At 39.5% G+C, this 16347-nt stretch overlaps 2 protein-coding genes across 3 annotated transcripts in view; both read right to left on the bottom strand.

Annotated features, from left to right (window-relative positions):
* Positions 1–16347, bottom strand: part of urahb (urate (5-hydroxyiso-) hydrolase b) — a 464718-nt gene that overhangs the window by 306253 nt on the left and 142118 nt on the right. The gene's annotated exons all lie outside the window — the stretch shown is intronic.
* Positions 1–16347, bottom strand: part of wwox (WW domain containing oxidoreductase) — a 186734-nt gene that overhangs the window by 113569 nt on the left and 56818 nt on the right. For both annotated transcript variants that reach the window (XM_083546446.1, XM_083546447.1), the window contains exon 8: positions 13677–13941. In XM_083546446.1, coding sequence (XP_083402572.1) covers positions 13677–13941 — 265 coding nt within the window. The remainder of the gene's footprint in view (positions 1–13676; positions 13942–16347) is intronic.

The following is a 16347-nucleotide window of genomic DNA, read 5'->3' as shown; positions in this document are numbered from 1 at the left end:
GACATCCTACACAACTGTGTGCCTCCATCCTTGTGGTAACAATTTGAGATGGTTGGAAAGGTCTGGTGTCCCAATACGTTTGTCTATACAGTGTATTTAAAAACATTCCCCAAGTCTATTTATTTTTATATATATTATTTTTATTTCTTCCACGTCACAAGGTTCATCGGGTGGCAAGGGCCTGATGGCTCACTTGCTGCTTCCGTAGTAGTTTTGTTAAAGGGATCGGGTTGCCAGTGCAAAACCCAAAGCCGCTAATATACCAAAAAATCAATTCCTGGCCAAAATTACCTGTAGCATTATGAGGATTATTTTAATTCATTCGATTACATTTTTATTTCAGCTAAAACATATCTGAATTCTTACACAGCAACATCACAGATCAACATTTATTTCCACAGAAACAATGCCGCATTTAATGTTCATTTACTCTTCAGGGAAAGAAGTGGTGTCTGTTATATGAGATATTAATGCTCAGTCCGCTTTAATGCTAATGTGGGGAAAAACAGGAACTAGTTTGTGTTGCACATATTCCTTAGCAGTACTTCTATACTATAAATCATTCAAATATGTACATTAATAAATTCAATATCGTAACTGTTAGCAAATCAGTGTGCCATAAGACGAATAATCACCTCCACATCATGCTGTTATATGAACAAAAAGCACTTTAGGAGTAAAGAAGCATCACTTAGACTTCATGCCACATCACACCCCTCCACCTCTTGCGTGTATTCCCAAATTAACTTACGGTCGGTCACGTGTTAGTCCTTAGAAAGAACGTTTTGTCAGTCATTACCCAGTGCCACAAAATACACCGATAATGAGACGTCTACGATACCATGAGTTGCCACTAGAGTTGCAAAGGGGGAAAAAAAATTCTGGTAAATCCAGGAATGTATGGGGATTCATGGAAATTAATTTAGACATTTAGGGAAATTTATATAAACTTTATCATACACAAACATAAATATAAACATTTAGTTCGATCATAAACTGACATGCATGCAAACTTATACAGATGTTTTTTAAATGACATTTTTGACATTGATTCAGTTGTTGGTATAATTTTGCTGCACAATAGCCTACAGCCAGCACAAGGAAGTTTTAAACATGTATGTAATATTTATGTAATTTACATGAATAGCTTATGTTATGGAGAAATGCATGTAGGATGTACGGCCCTAATAGCGCTGCAGTAAGTGTGCTGTGTGCATGTGATTGATGAATGTGCAGGGAAGAAATTCAAATGAAAAAAGGATTCAATCTGGTCGATTTACCAAACATTATCCTGCACCATTTTATTCTAACTACATTTAAGTTCCCTGTTACTGGCTAAGATGCAAGTTTGTAAATTCCCATGTAATTGCCATTAATCCCTGTTAATTCCCATTTATTCCAATGGAAATGTTCTAGTCTTGAAAATTCCTGGAATTTTGCAACCCTAGTTGCTACAATTTCAAAATATGAAGTGTCATTTTTGATATATTGTGATTAAAATAAAAGGATGATGATCCGGTTTAATCTGGCAACACCCACCAAGTTGTAGGACTATTTATATGTTCACTATATGAGAAAAGGTATTGGGATGTATATGTGGTTCTTCTTCAAACTGTTACCTCAAAACTGTTTTGTATAGGACACCTTTGGATGCGGTATAATAAAATTTTGAGTTCATTTGAACTAGGAGACCCAAAACTGTTCCAGCATGGCAACGCCCCTGTGCACAAAGCCAACTCAATGAAGATCTGGTTTACATGGTTTGGAGAGGAACATCTTTAGTTGCCTGCTTTAGAGCTTTGATCTCAACCCTATTGAACACCTTTGGGATAAGTACCTCAGTACAATAACTTTCTTTCGGCTTCTCCCATTAGGGGTCGCCACAGCGGATCCTCCGCACGTTTGATTTGGCACATGTTTTTACGCTGGATGCCCTTCCTAACGCAACCCTCCCCATTTATCCGGGCTTGGGACCAGCACTGAAAGTGGCTGGGGTCGGTTCCCTGATTGGGGATCGAACCCGGGCCGCAGCGGTGAGAGCGCCGCATCCTAACCACTAGACCACCAGGGAACCAAGTACCTGAGTACAATAAAAATATAAAATTTTTCGATTGTTATATTCCACCACATTTTATTTCAAATGATTTAAGTTTCTAACATTGTTTTCAGCAGTCAAACCAAACAGTTTAAAAAATATGTGTGTGTGTGTGTGTGTGTGTGTGTGTGTGTGTGTGTGTGTGTGTGTGTGTGTGTGTGTGGTCGTGTGTGTGTTACTGGTGCTGTAAGGCTAAGAGACCAGGTATGAGTGCAGCTAATCAGGTGTAAGTGTAATACCTAATCAATTCATGAATACATTAGAGCGGTCTAATGGCCCAGGTGGAGAGGTCCAGCGCAAGATGCATTGCATAGATGATTGAGCAGAACATGGAACAGCTACACAATCAATAGTATATAGAGTAAGTAAACTCAGGGGGGATCGCAAACAGCAATGAGCTGGCTTGGATTTATTGAGCCGCTCTATTAGAAACCTGAAAATATTCCTACTTTTTTGCATTCAAAGGTTTTTAATTGCCCTTCGGATACAGTAAGGATTTATTGTTAGATTGATATGATAGACTTTATACCTAAAAAGCAAAAGTTTTTCTGTTGTCTCTCCAGTTATGAATGCTTGGATGCATAGATTTTTCATTGTTAAATGAGTGTTGTTTTTTTCTTTTTTAAAGAAGCCATATATGAATGCTATAACTATAAAAGGGATTGTGAAATACGAGCAGTATATTATTGTACTCACAGCGTAGAGTAACTTTCCCTCTCAGTTTGAAGTGTGAGTGCTTTAGGGTCAGAAAAGCAGCTTGATAAATTATGAGCAAGAACACCTTCAAGTCATTCTGACAATTATGATAAAAAACTAGGAAGCTCCATGTACGTGGATAAATATTTCAAATGCACAGTCACATGCTGCTCCTTCTACATGATGATGATGTGCTAGTAAAAGTGTTTGTAATTAGCAGATTTAGCGCTAATATTGTAGTCATGGTGCTTTATACGACTAAGAGCGATTATATTATGGGTTATGGGAGTGACCTGTTCTTACTTCAAAAACACTTCAACATGAGGCGAAAGCACTGTGCAGACACTCCACACACTAGCTGTACTGAATTAGCCTGAGCCTCAGCTAACCATTTCTTTTCTCATTCTGTCCAGATCATACATTTTTTCCCAAGTCACCCATAAACAGAAAGAGAAAAGAAGGAAGACCATGACACTAAAACATTAGCAGGAGACATCTATTGAATGAATGACTATGTGTAAGTAAACCCGATCAAACTGTTGTGTCAGTGTGTACATGTGTACATGCGTGTGTGTGTGCGTGTGTGTGTGTGTGTGTGTGTGTGTGTGTTTGTGTGTGGGGCAAGGAGAATGTGTATAAGTATGTGAAAAAGGGTCAGAGGTTAATCCCTATTGATTCAGCTCAGGGTTGCATACAGCGCCTCTGGGAGATGGTCAGTTCAGTTGGCAATCAGCTAGCACAAATACACAATAAATCTTACTGTCCACAGCTCTGATCACTAACGGCTTAGCATGCTCATTAAAGCAGAAACACAGGAAGTCTGCTTTCTAAAAGCTAACGGCTAATTCCACAGAGCGCGGCCCGTCTTAAAGAAGAGATGTACGTGTGAAGAGAGGAACTGCATGCTGGGAAAAAGACTGCCTACACTTTTAGTGTGTTGGAAGGAAGGAAGGAAGGAAGGAAGGAAGGAAGGAAGGAAGGAAGGAAGGAAGGAAGGAAGGAAGGAAGAAAGAAAGAAAGAAAGAAAGAAAGAAAGAAAGAAAGAAAGAAAGAAAGAAAGAAAGAAAGAAAGAAAGAAAGATGTATACTTGTCACATGTACAGTGCAGCACAGTAAAATTCTTTCTTCGATGTAAAAAGCTGGGGTCAGAGCACAGGGTAATCCATGACACACTGCCTTTGGGGCCCTGAGGGTTAAGGGCTTTTCTCAGGGGCCCAGCGCTTTAACTCCCAAACTTCCGATCAGTAACCTTCCGATCACCTTAACCACTGAGCTCCCACTTCAGCCTGGATCACCATACTCACACTCATACACATCTCAACTTCACTTCACTTTACACTACATGAACTATTTCAGCTAAGTGGTTAAGATTTAAAGTCATGAGTTTAAATACCAGCACCACTAAATTGCTATTTCTGGGCCCTTGAGCAAGGCCCTTAATCCTCAAGATTCTCTGGATAATGGCGTCTGCCAAATGGCGTGAATGTATCTGTATTTCTATCTGTATAGGTCATCTGTTCATTCTGAATGATGCATTATGACGCATCGGTTACGTCCCTGATGAACAACCTGCGCTGAATCCAACTTGCCCAGCGTAAGACGCCATTTCTCAACATCCCACAGCCACGACTTATCAATGGCTCGCAATCAAGACATCAATCGCTCATAATATCATTGGACTAATCAGGCAATATCTAATTAACAATTATTTGTCCTCGATACACATTAATTGCAACCTTTTTCTTTCTTTTTTAAGATATTTAATAAACAGTTTAGGTGAAGGTGACAGAGTCTGAGGAGGTCATGACCTCTTGTTATGGCTGAGCCTGTCTGGAGAGATCCCAGACAATCGTTACAAACGAAATGAGGCTGCAGTAGAACTGCACGCAAACCCGCGCGCGTACACACACACACACACACACACAGAGGAACACCAGTACCCGCCACATACAACAGCCAATTAGAAAAATGAATAGCGCTATTCATACGGGTGCTTATAAATTGCCGAATGATCAATGAGAAAAATCTACAGCAGCATTTGTGATGAAACTGTGTAAGCATTTCGAGCAAAAAAAAAAATAATAATCTGTATCCTCGCTATAGCGAGAGAAAATAATATAATAATATTTGCCAAATCAATAATAATTCTCTCCCTTTTCCTCTCAATCTTTTCATCTCTCTCTGCCTTTCTCTCATTCTCCATCTTCACTCTCTTCATTTTCATCCTCTCTCTCTCTCTCTCTCTCTCTCTCTCTCTAATCCGATCATGCAGGGAATAAGTGTATGCACCATGAACACATTTAATTTTCCCAGTTGGTTTTCAGCAGGCCCAGAGGTGAGCTTTAATAAGGATCAATGGCACTTTATCTAGGACAGGACCCACTTCACAGCATGCAAATTAAACACCAACACTTACACAGGGAAAAAAAAAAAAAGAGAAAGAAATGGATTTAATTAAAAAAATGTAGAACCACAGGCTCTGGGAATTCAATTAAAGGATTTATGCAAAGGTTGGCTAGCTTTTTGTGTTGCAGTACTGCTTGTATAATGAGCTTTTCATATTAAAAATCAATAGGTAATCTAGGGTGGAAGATCGCCTGCTTACATACAGTTTTGAAATCAATTTGAAAAATAGTCCATCATTGCAGTGTCACAGCTCTCAAGAGTTGGTCTTATTCTGAAGTTGGGGGTGTGTGTGTGTGTGTGTGTGTGTGTGTGTGTGTGGGGTCATCACACACAGACTGCTGTACAGGAAATGCGAGAAGAATGATTGGCTAAGGCTTGGGGAGGGGCAGCGACGCACAGGAGTTATGGTCGTTTCTTTAAGGCATAATGGGGATTTCTGATAGGTGATATTTCCGATGTACTAATGGACATAATCACACTCAGTATCCCAATATATTGTAGAATTGTACCTTGGAATATTTTTGCTTAAAGTGAAATAATCAGGGTGTGCGATGAGAGAGTGAAATAAAATTAGGACACATTTTGTTTTAGCGTTACAGAACTAGTGAGAGCTCGGCAACCCACACAAACTAATACAGATAATCTTTGAATTTCCCCCTGGGTTGACTGTTAGATCGACCTCTATCTTTCTATCCTTCTATCCTTCTATCTATCTATCTATCTATCTATCTATCTATCTATCTATCTATCTATCTATCTATCTATCTATCTATCTATCTCAGAGTTTGATGTTTAACATGTTTAAGCTATCGGTTAATTGGACTATTTAGACAATAATAGGCTATAATTGAAAATTATCCCTTTAAATTTACATTTTATTTGTATTATTATTATTAATTTATAGTGGGTTTATTATTCTAGAGCACTTCAGGGACACTAAAGGTTGTTCAGTTTTGCCGTTTTGTCTCTAAACTGTAGAACTGGAATAAAAAAAAAAAATGGTTTGTTAATGATCATTACAATTACACTCTGACGCTTTCCAGCACTATATACATTATATGTCCTTTCTGTAGACTTGCACTTCCAGAGTATTTCCTACTCAGACAGCTAACTACAATATTAGCTTCAGGCTAAATTTCCACGTTTAGCTGGAATCTTTCGACTAGTACTTCACTGTGCTCATTTCATTACATGGTAATAACACTAAGGAGGCTACATTATTGGGAATATTTGGAACTCATTGAAGATTGCAGCTTCATGGAGGAGTGGAGATGCGCACTACTGACATAAAATAAGCTTTATAAAACCTTATACAATTATAAAATTAGCATTTCATATATTTCTAAATAAGAATCACAATATTCACAACTATAATTTCCCAAATCCCAATAGGAGAAACGTTAAAATGATTACAAAAACATTTAACAAAAGACAATAAATATTTCGGGAGAGGAGAATTTTGAAAGAAAATGCAGGAAAAACAAGCTTTTTAACATTTATTCATCGAAACATCATATCCTAAAGAAACTGACCTATAATCTTCCATCGACTACGTCCGCGAACAGATTCTAGAAAGGGTGCAAAAACTTGTAATCAAAAAAGCCAATGCAACACGGCACAGTGAAGCACGGTCTTGGAGAGACGGAAACACAACTGCTTTGTCATCAAGTATTTGAAAAATTTCTTCCCATAGCCCTTTATCACATCCATTTATCCATATGCCAGTGCTGTGTGCTCCAGCAAGCTTAAAAATGAATGTCAAATTTTCTGCCATTTCTGTTTCTTCTTATGTGCAAATGAAAAAATTCACAATTTCACATAAAGAGATGAGAAATACCCGGCGTAAAGCACTACTGACAGACACTGTATTTCAATACATGCCTCAAAACACTGTCTATTCAAACACCTTCTTTCTTTTAGAAATGATAAAATATTAAGACATTATACAGCTAAACGAAGGACGAGACGAGGTGTAGGATCCTAATTAATTGGTGTTATCCGGCCACATGATGGGATTTGTGTGAAACTCCATCACACACAACTTTATCCAAATCCCTGAACCTTCTACTCCCATTTACACCCGAATCAGTTGGGCACCTGAGCTCATTCGATGAAGATAGCATTGGGTCTCAGATGGATGGGTTCTTGTGTGACTTTGACTGGGAGGAGGGTCAAACGGTGTGACATGACAGCCACCGTTCCTGCTTGAAAGCTGCCTTCCAGCCTCTGACGGCTTCCTTATCGATTCGGACACACCCGTGGCCACATCAACTAATCCAAAAAAAACCATTTACTCAATTTCCTTCAGTGCAATGAGCCACACTGAGGAGAGATGCCATACAGTATGTGTGTGTAAGAGAGAGAGAAAGCCACAGAGTGTGTGTATATGCTTTGCTTTAATGAAAAAGGCGCCTATATCTTGGTAGGCAATAATGCAGATAATAGACTTGCATAGTACAGGTCAATAAAAGCAAACAAGATTGTTGCATTTTAGGCTGTCTTTTAGAGAACAGGTAAAAGAGAGACTTTTCCGATTATGCTTGTCACAATGAGTAATAATATATATAACGTTGTTTGTTCTCGCTCCATTCCTCAGAATGGGGGCTTGTTGAGATAACCAATTGTGTTTGGTTATTGCAGATCTCTTTTTTATGACACTTTAGCAATTCAGGTAGTCCCCGAGTGACGACGGTTCGACTTGCGATTTCACGACAAAATAGTAAAAATACTTTGAGTTTCACGCAGCAGGCAAATGTAGTAGCATATATGAGATACGATGCGTTGGGAAGCTGCCAGGATGTACGTATTTCATGCCTTGTGAGATTCCCTACTGTCGCCGGCGGTCTTTTTTGGTGTTTCAAAGCCCAATTGTAGCTCTCGTCTGTCGCCTTTGAATCGCGGGATAGATTTGAAAACGGCATTTACGTCGAAAGCTTTCGCTTTCAATCGTCTCCTAAAAGATGCTTATCCACACTGAAACGTCCTGTACTGCGCAAGACGCTTCGACCTGCGTCATTTCTGCCTGGCGTTTATTGATTTTGCGGCTCTTCGAAACGTCGTGGCAATGACTAAAAAGGCGTCATAGTTTGCGGAAGCCTCTGTTTTCACAGCCCACACTGCGACGCGAAAACGGCGTTTGCTAATTTCTGTATTTCACAAAAGCTACGTTTTCCTTGACTGACAACGCAGTCTCAGTGTGGACCGAAAGGCCAAAACTGAGTAAAAAATATGTATTTTTAAACAAAAAATATTATTGTAGACACGGCCTGAAACAGAGCGCATTGATTAGCTTTATCAGATACAGAAAGGTATGCTTCTTACCGCTCGTTTCTTCTGGCTCCGCTCTCTACTCGCAAAACGTTTTTGTTAACGTTTTGAAAACTAGTTTTGCTAAAATATTTGTTCAGTTATTAACAAATTACAATATACTACCCCATTCAGATGTCCAATCTCGACTACCTGTATTGTAACTGTATAGCTTATTAAATTAATGCAAAAGAGGGAGTGAGAGAGAGGACAGATTACGAACAAGAGGCTGATCTCCCCAGTATCGCTCTTTTTTTGCCTTTCTGCCATTTTCGTGCATGACCCGAATTTACTACACAGGAGAGAGTTGCACTGAAAGAAACCTCACTGCCTGTTACTCTTTGCTAGTTGTTTGCTAGTTGTCTTGATTATACTAGCTCACCTGGTTTAGGAACAGGTAAGAATGTGCGCGCACCTACATTCCACCACGTAGGTTTTGCTATTGTTTAGACACCCGAGTTAGAGGGCAGGTGCCACCCACTGTATTTTCTGGTAGCATAGCCTAGAGTAGTCAGCTAGTCTGTTGCTGTTTGTTAGTTTGGTTAAGGATTCCAAAATACAGCCTAGAGTAGACCTTTTTTTTCTTGTGTTTATTTCTTTGGCACTGTCCATGTTCTGTTGCCAGTGTGAGTCTAGTCTTCTTGACTCTGTGAAACACTTTCAGAAATTGTTTGTTGCCCTACTGCACTTGACCATTAAAACAATAACTACTCTAAACTCTGGTCCTGCTTTTTGTCCCGTAACATCTAAATGGTTATTGTTCCCACACTCCCCTATGCCTAGCCAAGGTGGGAACATAACAGGGAGAGAGAGAGAAGACAGATCACGAACAAGAGACTGATCTCCCCAATATCGTTCTTTTTTTTGCCTTTCTGCCATTCTCATGCATGATCCGAATTTACTACACAGGAGAGAGTTGCACTGAAAGAAAACCTCACTGCCTGTTACTCTTTGTAGAAAATGGAAATCCTGTTTGATTACTGCATTGCCAGAAAAAGTCCTCCTCTGATCACAAAGCCACAAAACATGGAGTGAGAGGAGTAGAAAGGGGGAGAAGGCAGTCTGTAGCTATAAAAGTATATGCCACTGCTTTTCCTGAAGGCCCTAATCACCAATTATGAGTCTATTAGGGCTCCTGGCAGCTCACACTAGGCCCTGTTGTGGTGGTGAGACTTCTGCTGCTCTCGTCTCTGCTCCAGTAAGCACCTGTCAGCTGAGCCGCATGTCACGGGCCCCTGTAAGCACCGCGGAACAACACCTGACCCTTCTATTGCTAACTGGGAGAAGACATGCAAAGTGCCAGCGTCACTGCACACATCAGCGCAATGGAATCAAGTCTCTTGGGGTGATAACGGTTCATTAAAAAAAAAAAAAAAAAAGTAGTCGGGGAGAGATCGACTGCGCTAATAGAAGAAGGACCCTCGTTAGTTGGACGTGAACAAAAACCCCATCTTGACAGTCTGCACGATTTTCCTCCTGTCCTCTCTGCATGACCTCTCTGTCGTACTCTACCTACAGTACACTGAGGGACAGGACGCTGGGGAAAGGGTTTGAGAGACAGAGAGAAGCGAGAAAGAGATTTAAGCTCCCATAAGGAAGTAGTGAGGCTACGTCTCTCAGCAGCCTGGTTAAATTACCTTGCAGGCAAGTGGCGAGACAAGTGCCAATGCACAGAGGAACTTGTTAAAGTCTCTCTTTAAGAGCAAACTGCTGGCTAATATACGACTATTGGGCCGTGGTCAAAAGTTCAGCCCGTGCATATGTAAAAAGGTAGCTAGGAGCCTGAGGCACAATCCTGGGGAAAATAATTGCCCTAAAATGCTGAAAGCATGCAGTCAGACGTGGGGCACGCTCCCTGTAAAGGGTCCACATGGTGAATAAAGGAGAGAAGGGAAAGCTGATTGGACCACTGCGTTTGCAAATCCCCCTTTCTCATCAGGCTCTTTCTCCCAAAGCATCATACAGCTATTAGACGTGTGCCACCAAGGCCAGACATCTCAGAAATGTCATGCAAAACATTGTAAAACAGCTGTCTGACAACACAAACAAAAAGGTTATGGCTGTCAAATGGGAAATCTTAACGCACATGGAGGATAATGTTGCAGTAAACACTTTTATGGATAATTGACCTTGAGCAACTACACACAAAAATAAGAATAAGTATATATATATATATATATATATATATATATATATATATATATATATATATATATATATATATATATATATATATATCAGTAAAAAAAATTTCTTTTTTACCCAATCTGAACACACAAAAATCACTTAAATCACTATATAAACAAATGTAAAAAGTGAAATATTTCAATATAAAAATATAGGTTTAATAAAATCAGTTGTAAGAAATAAAAAAATAAACAACAATAAACAAAAAATCAAGACTAGGCATAGCCCAAGGTCCAAATATATATTTCTTTTCCAAATCTAATTTCAATCTATACTATTTTTTTTTCCAGCATCTTATATCCTATGTGTTTCCTCTCCTATGTAATCCATTGTTTTTGCTGGTATGGACATGGATCAGTGCCATTACTAGTAAAAAATAAATTAATTAATTAATTTTTTTTTAAAAAGGAGAGGCTCCATAAAAGTTTGGTTCTGTTTCTTTATTAGGAAGAGTACTGCATTAGAATAATCAGCACTGCCATTCTCTCGCAACTGTTAAAAACCCTTTTTCCTTATCGAAATGACACCATCTTCATTTACTGTACAGATCTAACACGGTGTTACAGACAACTCTGGGACAAGCAGCTCTACTTTTAGATAAGATTAAAGAAAGCGATCAGAGAAAGAGAGAGAGAGAGAGAGAGAGAGAGAGAGAGAGAGAGAGAGAGAGAGAGGGAGAGAGCGAAAGAGAAAGAGCGCACTAGTTATTAGCCTGATATAATAAATTGCAGTTCTGCTGTGTAGATGACTTTCTCAACTCAGCAAAAGTACATCTAAATCATACATCGTGATATCAAAGGATGTGCTGAATTTAGAAATTTAATCAAAAGTATGTTTCTCTTCACAGGTTCCAGAAAATTAAGGCAGCATTTCAGAATGAGTATTTATGTCTACTCATAGTCACACACATCTGAGGTGTTCTATTACAGTATCTGGATTATTATTATTCACTGAAATAAACCTGACAATACGTCCCAGCTTTGTTTGGCCATGAGGAGGGTTTTGCTCTGAAAAATATACCCAGTGTGTGTGTGTGTGTGGAGCTGAAATCTACTGTGCAAACTCCCCTTTGACTAGAACACAGCCTGGCCCTGTTCAAACATCAACTACGAAACCGGAGGCGTTATCATGTCTGTCCAGTGTAAAATCCTGCACAGCCTGTGTTAGGAAGACACGCTGCATTCGGGTTTAATATCGTTTCAAGTCTCTTCCTGCCAGAATTATGCTTATGTTTGCAACCTTGAACAGTCTCGCAGGACCTCAGATGTGTTCAGAAGCGATTAAAAAAATCATACCATCTTCTAATCAGCATTGTCGATAAATAAAACAATATCAGCTTTTACGGTAAAGTCTCTGAAATGTACGGCCAGTGGAGAAAGAAAGAAGAGAAAAGTAGGAAAAAAACGTGTTCTTTCAGTAATAGGGTCCAAATAAATGTCCAAATTACCCTCAGCAATATATTGTAATTGTTAATGATGTATTTCTTTTCAAAAAACAGTTTATCAAAGTTTTATCTGTGATCCTGGGAACATAAGAATCATGTGGTATCCTCTATGGATGAAAAGTGGACACACTACTGTTATCAACACAGCCTTAAAATATAATCTGGTTCACTACATTTTTCCATACAACATACAACCAAAAAAGAAAAAAGGAAAGAACCATGCATCACAAAAGCGTCCATATTTAAAACACAACGTACGTCAAATGCAATGTGTGGCCCAAAGCAAACGATGACGGAAAGGAAGGGCCCGAGGCATATGAGCAGCAGATATGGCTTATGATTTATGATAATGTTCGGTTTTATAGTTTGGCTCTCTAAGTGTGTGTGACTTCCAGCTTCTGGCTAAAAGATGGTCCGCAGGAAGAGCTACTCGTCTGATTTATGCCACAATAAGCTATATGAGCCTGTCGGCTGCACACACTCACACACATACATGCACATATGCACGTGCACGGAGCCGGTCCGGGACGCATCTCTGGAAATCGTGTTGCGACGTAAACATAAAAGTAAAAAATACATTTAAAAAAAAAAAAAAGAAGATGAGAAAGAACAATGCACGCATAGCATGTTTCAGCACAAATCTGCAAACTCTTGTGCATACCTGTGGCAACTTAAAGCTGCGGTATGTAACTTTTTGGTCGCATTTAATAGGTAGGAATTTATTTGAAGTCCACTTTAAATGTCTAAATGTCATTATTTTGGTACGATTTTATTATATTATTATTATTAAAAAAAAATTATTCTACTTTATTTTATTTAGATTGTAATAATGACTGTTCCGGGGCTTTAAAACAAGAGAACAAGCTAAAAAAAGAACAACAAAAGCATCTAAAAAAAGATTAACTGTTCTTGCTTACTTGTTACGATGTTTTATGCTACCTCTCAAGCACCGCGTTCACACGGGGCACCATACAGTATAAACAAATACGTTTGTATATAAACTATTACGATTGATTATTTTAGCTAGCTAGTATTCTTGAATGCTTTCTGTAGGAATCTCGAAATAGAAAAGTAAAATGAAAGGTGCTTAAAACTGATCATGTGTACATTACAGCACAGTAAAGTTCTTTTCTTTGAATATGAGATGATACAGCACCCCTGGAGCACAGAGGGTTAAGGGCCTTGCGCAAGGGCCCTAAAAATGGCAGCTTTGCCATAACGAGGCCAGGGGTTCCCCACCCAGTGCCGTAATCACTGAGCTACCCTCTCCCTTAAGATGAAGGGGAAACCCTCTAGATAGGACACAATAAACTTAATCAAGACATGTTGGATGTTGACTCATTCGCAAGACGTGTCACCTGCAACCATGAGATTAATCTCTGAATGCAAGTGTTTTTCCAGGAGTTTCCTTTTTTCGCATTCAAATACTTCTTCCACTGAGACCAAAACCTTCCCATCCAAAAAAAATGTCGATACATCATGTTGCGGTCGTTCCAGCAAACACAAGAGGACGAAAGAAGTCATAATAAGGTTAGTCCTTACCATAGACTTGGTGAAGGGGCGTGCCAGGTTGAAAAGGAAAGTCATGAGCCACCAGCTGCGGTGAATGGAGGTATACATCATGTTCCCAGGGTGCACAGCGTTAGAAGTGACCCCGTGAGGAGAAAGACGACGGTGAAGCTCATTGGAGAAAAGGATGTTGCAGAGTTTTGCCCTGTTGTAGGCCAGCATGGACCAGTACTCCTTCTGAGGTGGTGAGAGCAGGGTCAGATCCATCTTCCCACAGGTGTCCACCAGATCCGTGAACCTACAGTAACATAGGCGAGATGGGACTGAAAATCTGTACAACATAACAGATCTGTAATCCTTTCTAAATAATATTTAATACAACAAGTATAAAATATGTAACACAGTGGTTTAATCAAAAGGCGGTTGTCCTTTTTTCCTACATAAACCCGTTTTAACGTTCACTGCCGATTATAAAGATCAGTTTGGTCTGTAAAATAGTGTATAGTGTGGCACACTATATTACGGCTATAGAAAGAAACAAATATGGGCAATAAATCCACAGAAATCATGTAATTAAGGATACTAGCAATGCTCATATCAATTTAATGCACAATTCCACTCAGCCATATGTGGTTCTTCCACAAACTGTTACCACAAAGCTAATGGCACGCAAGTGTATATGATGTTATGGTTTAGAATTACTTGAACTAGGAGACCTAAACCTGTTCCAGCATGACAATACCCTTGTGCACAAAGACTCAATGAAGATATGCTTTGCATGAGATTGAGTGGAAGATCTTGAGTGGCCTGTTATAGAGCTCTGTCCTCAAGCCTATTGACCTTTGGGATGAATGTGAACACTGACTGTACCTCAGGCCTCCTCATTTTACGTCAGTACCTGACTTTATTAACACCCTTGTGGCTAAATGAGTAGAACATCATCCCAAATTCTGGTGGAAGATGGGGATTAAATGTGGAATGGGATGATAACAGTAAATCTAATGGTCAATTGTCCACTAACGTTTGTCCATATAGTGTAAGTTCTAATCTGACCATTCTCATTCGTGTTACATGGTCACATACTATATTGGATACATATCTGATCTGGGAACACATACAAAAGAGGCTCAGGTGTGGTTTGAAAAAAATGTTTGTCCACTTTTTCCTGATATGAAATTTTAACTGTCGTATTAAAAAAAAAATTTGGGATCTGAGCCACTTTAACTCGAACCCAGTTGAAACCTCAGGTTCCATTAAACGAGATCTTCTTACAAAAAGTTAGAGAAAACCTGTCGTGTCCTGTTCTGATTAAGCTATAAAAAAAAAAAAAAGCAACAGCCAAAACTAGTATTTAAACAAAAAGAAGAAAAAAAAAAAAAAAGCCCTGCGCTTCCAGCACTGTTACAACCTGGCTTAGCTTAATGCAAATCAAAGCTGTGACATGATGTTGTTTAATTGGCTCCGAATGAGCTGTTAAACACCAGATGTTTGACAAGGCTTCATGAACACAAAGCTGGTGTATATGTACGCGTGCACGCGTGTGTGCGGTTAAAGCCTGGAGAGATGGTTTACAGTAAAAAAATTCTCTCTCCCAAGGAGTTTATGTCTAATTGTTCCAGGCTCATCCCTCTCTCCCTCTCTCTCTTTCTAAACAGAGTCAACATTTACATTTTTCGCTAAAGCCATTATGCAGCAGCCAATCAAACCGTTCCATTTGCTGTTGACAAGCCCCGTGTGCCTGTGTTGGGTTGTGGTTTGGCATGTTATATCTCTGGTTAATTAACGAACAACAGCTGCATGCTGGTTCTTTTCTGTACAAAACCTTCTCCACTGTTTCAGGCCCACAGCACCAGGCTGGTGTACTGCAGCGACAACGAGACTTGTTGAGGGACACAGAGTTTAGACCATAAATACAAACATCTTTGAAAACAAAAAATTAAAATACGAGGGGCGTTCAAATGAAACCGGGACATTTATACACTTATCCCATCGTTTAACTAATGCCTGGAAAGATTTGCCAGTACGCCTGAAGCATCCTATCACAGCCTGCTTCACTTCCTCATCAGTGAACCATTATGACCGGGATCGTCACTGATGGACGTACAGCAACCTTTGAAACGTTCCCAACATTCAAATGTCTTACTGCGGCTGAGCGTCTCATCACCTTGCGCTCATGTACTTGAAGTCTTCCACGAGTTTTTCGCCTTCGTTCAACTTCACCACACACTGTTCCATGCACTGTTGCCTGCCATCTTGGTCTCAACTGCTCATCTTAACAGTCTCTGGACTGGCCCACGACATGTGTACCGCCTGTCACTAATAGGACACACTAGCCACTTAGTACCACGTGCAGTACCGCCAAGCTAGCATCCATTTTTAGACCTGTAGAATGAAAAGTCCCGGTTTGATTTGAACGCCCCTCATCCAAAAAAACCCTCACTGTCTATACTACAAGGTCTCTTTGAACCTCTCACACAATGTGAGCCAAAGAAATCACCAACTGGTTCACATTTGTCAAATGGAACAACCCAAAATCGTACATTGTATACCAGGTAGTGCACATCAAGCCTCTTATAGAACTGTTCATGCTGAAAAAACTGATCATTGTATAACTTAAAAAAAGGAAAAACAGATGAAGGTAGTATGTAATGACTAGAGTGCAACTTTCTTACAACGAGAAGACAAAAGAGTACGTGTATTTATA

Source organism: Silurus aristotelis (genome assembly GCF_946808225.1).
Source record: "Silurus aristotelis genome assembly, chromosome: 7".
Taxonomy (NCBI): Eukaryota; Metazoa; Chordata; class Actinopteri; order Siluriformes; family Siluridae; genus Silurus; species Silurus aristotelis.
The sequence above is the reverse complement of the archived record's forward strand: the minus strand, read 5'-3'. Positions and strand labels throughout refer to the sequence as shown.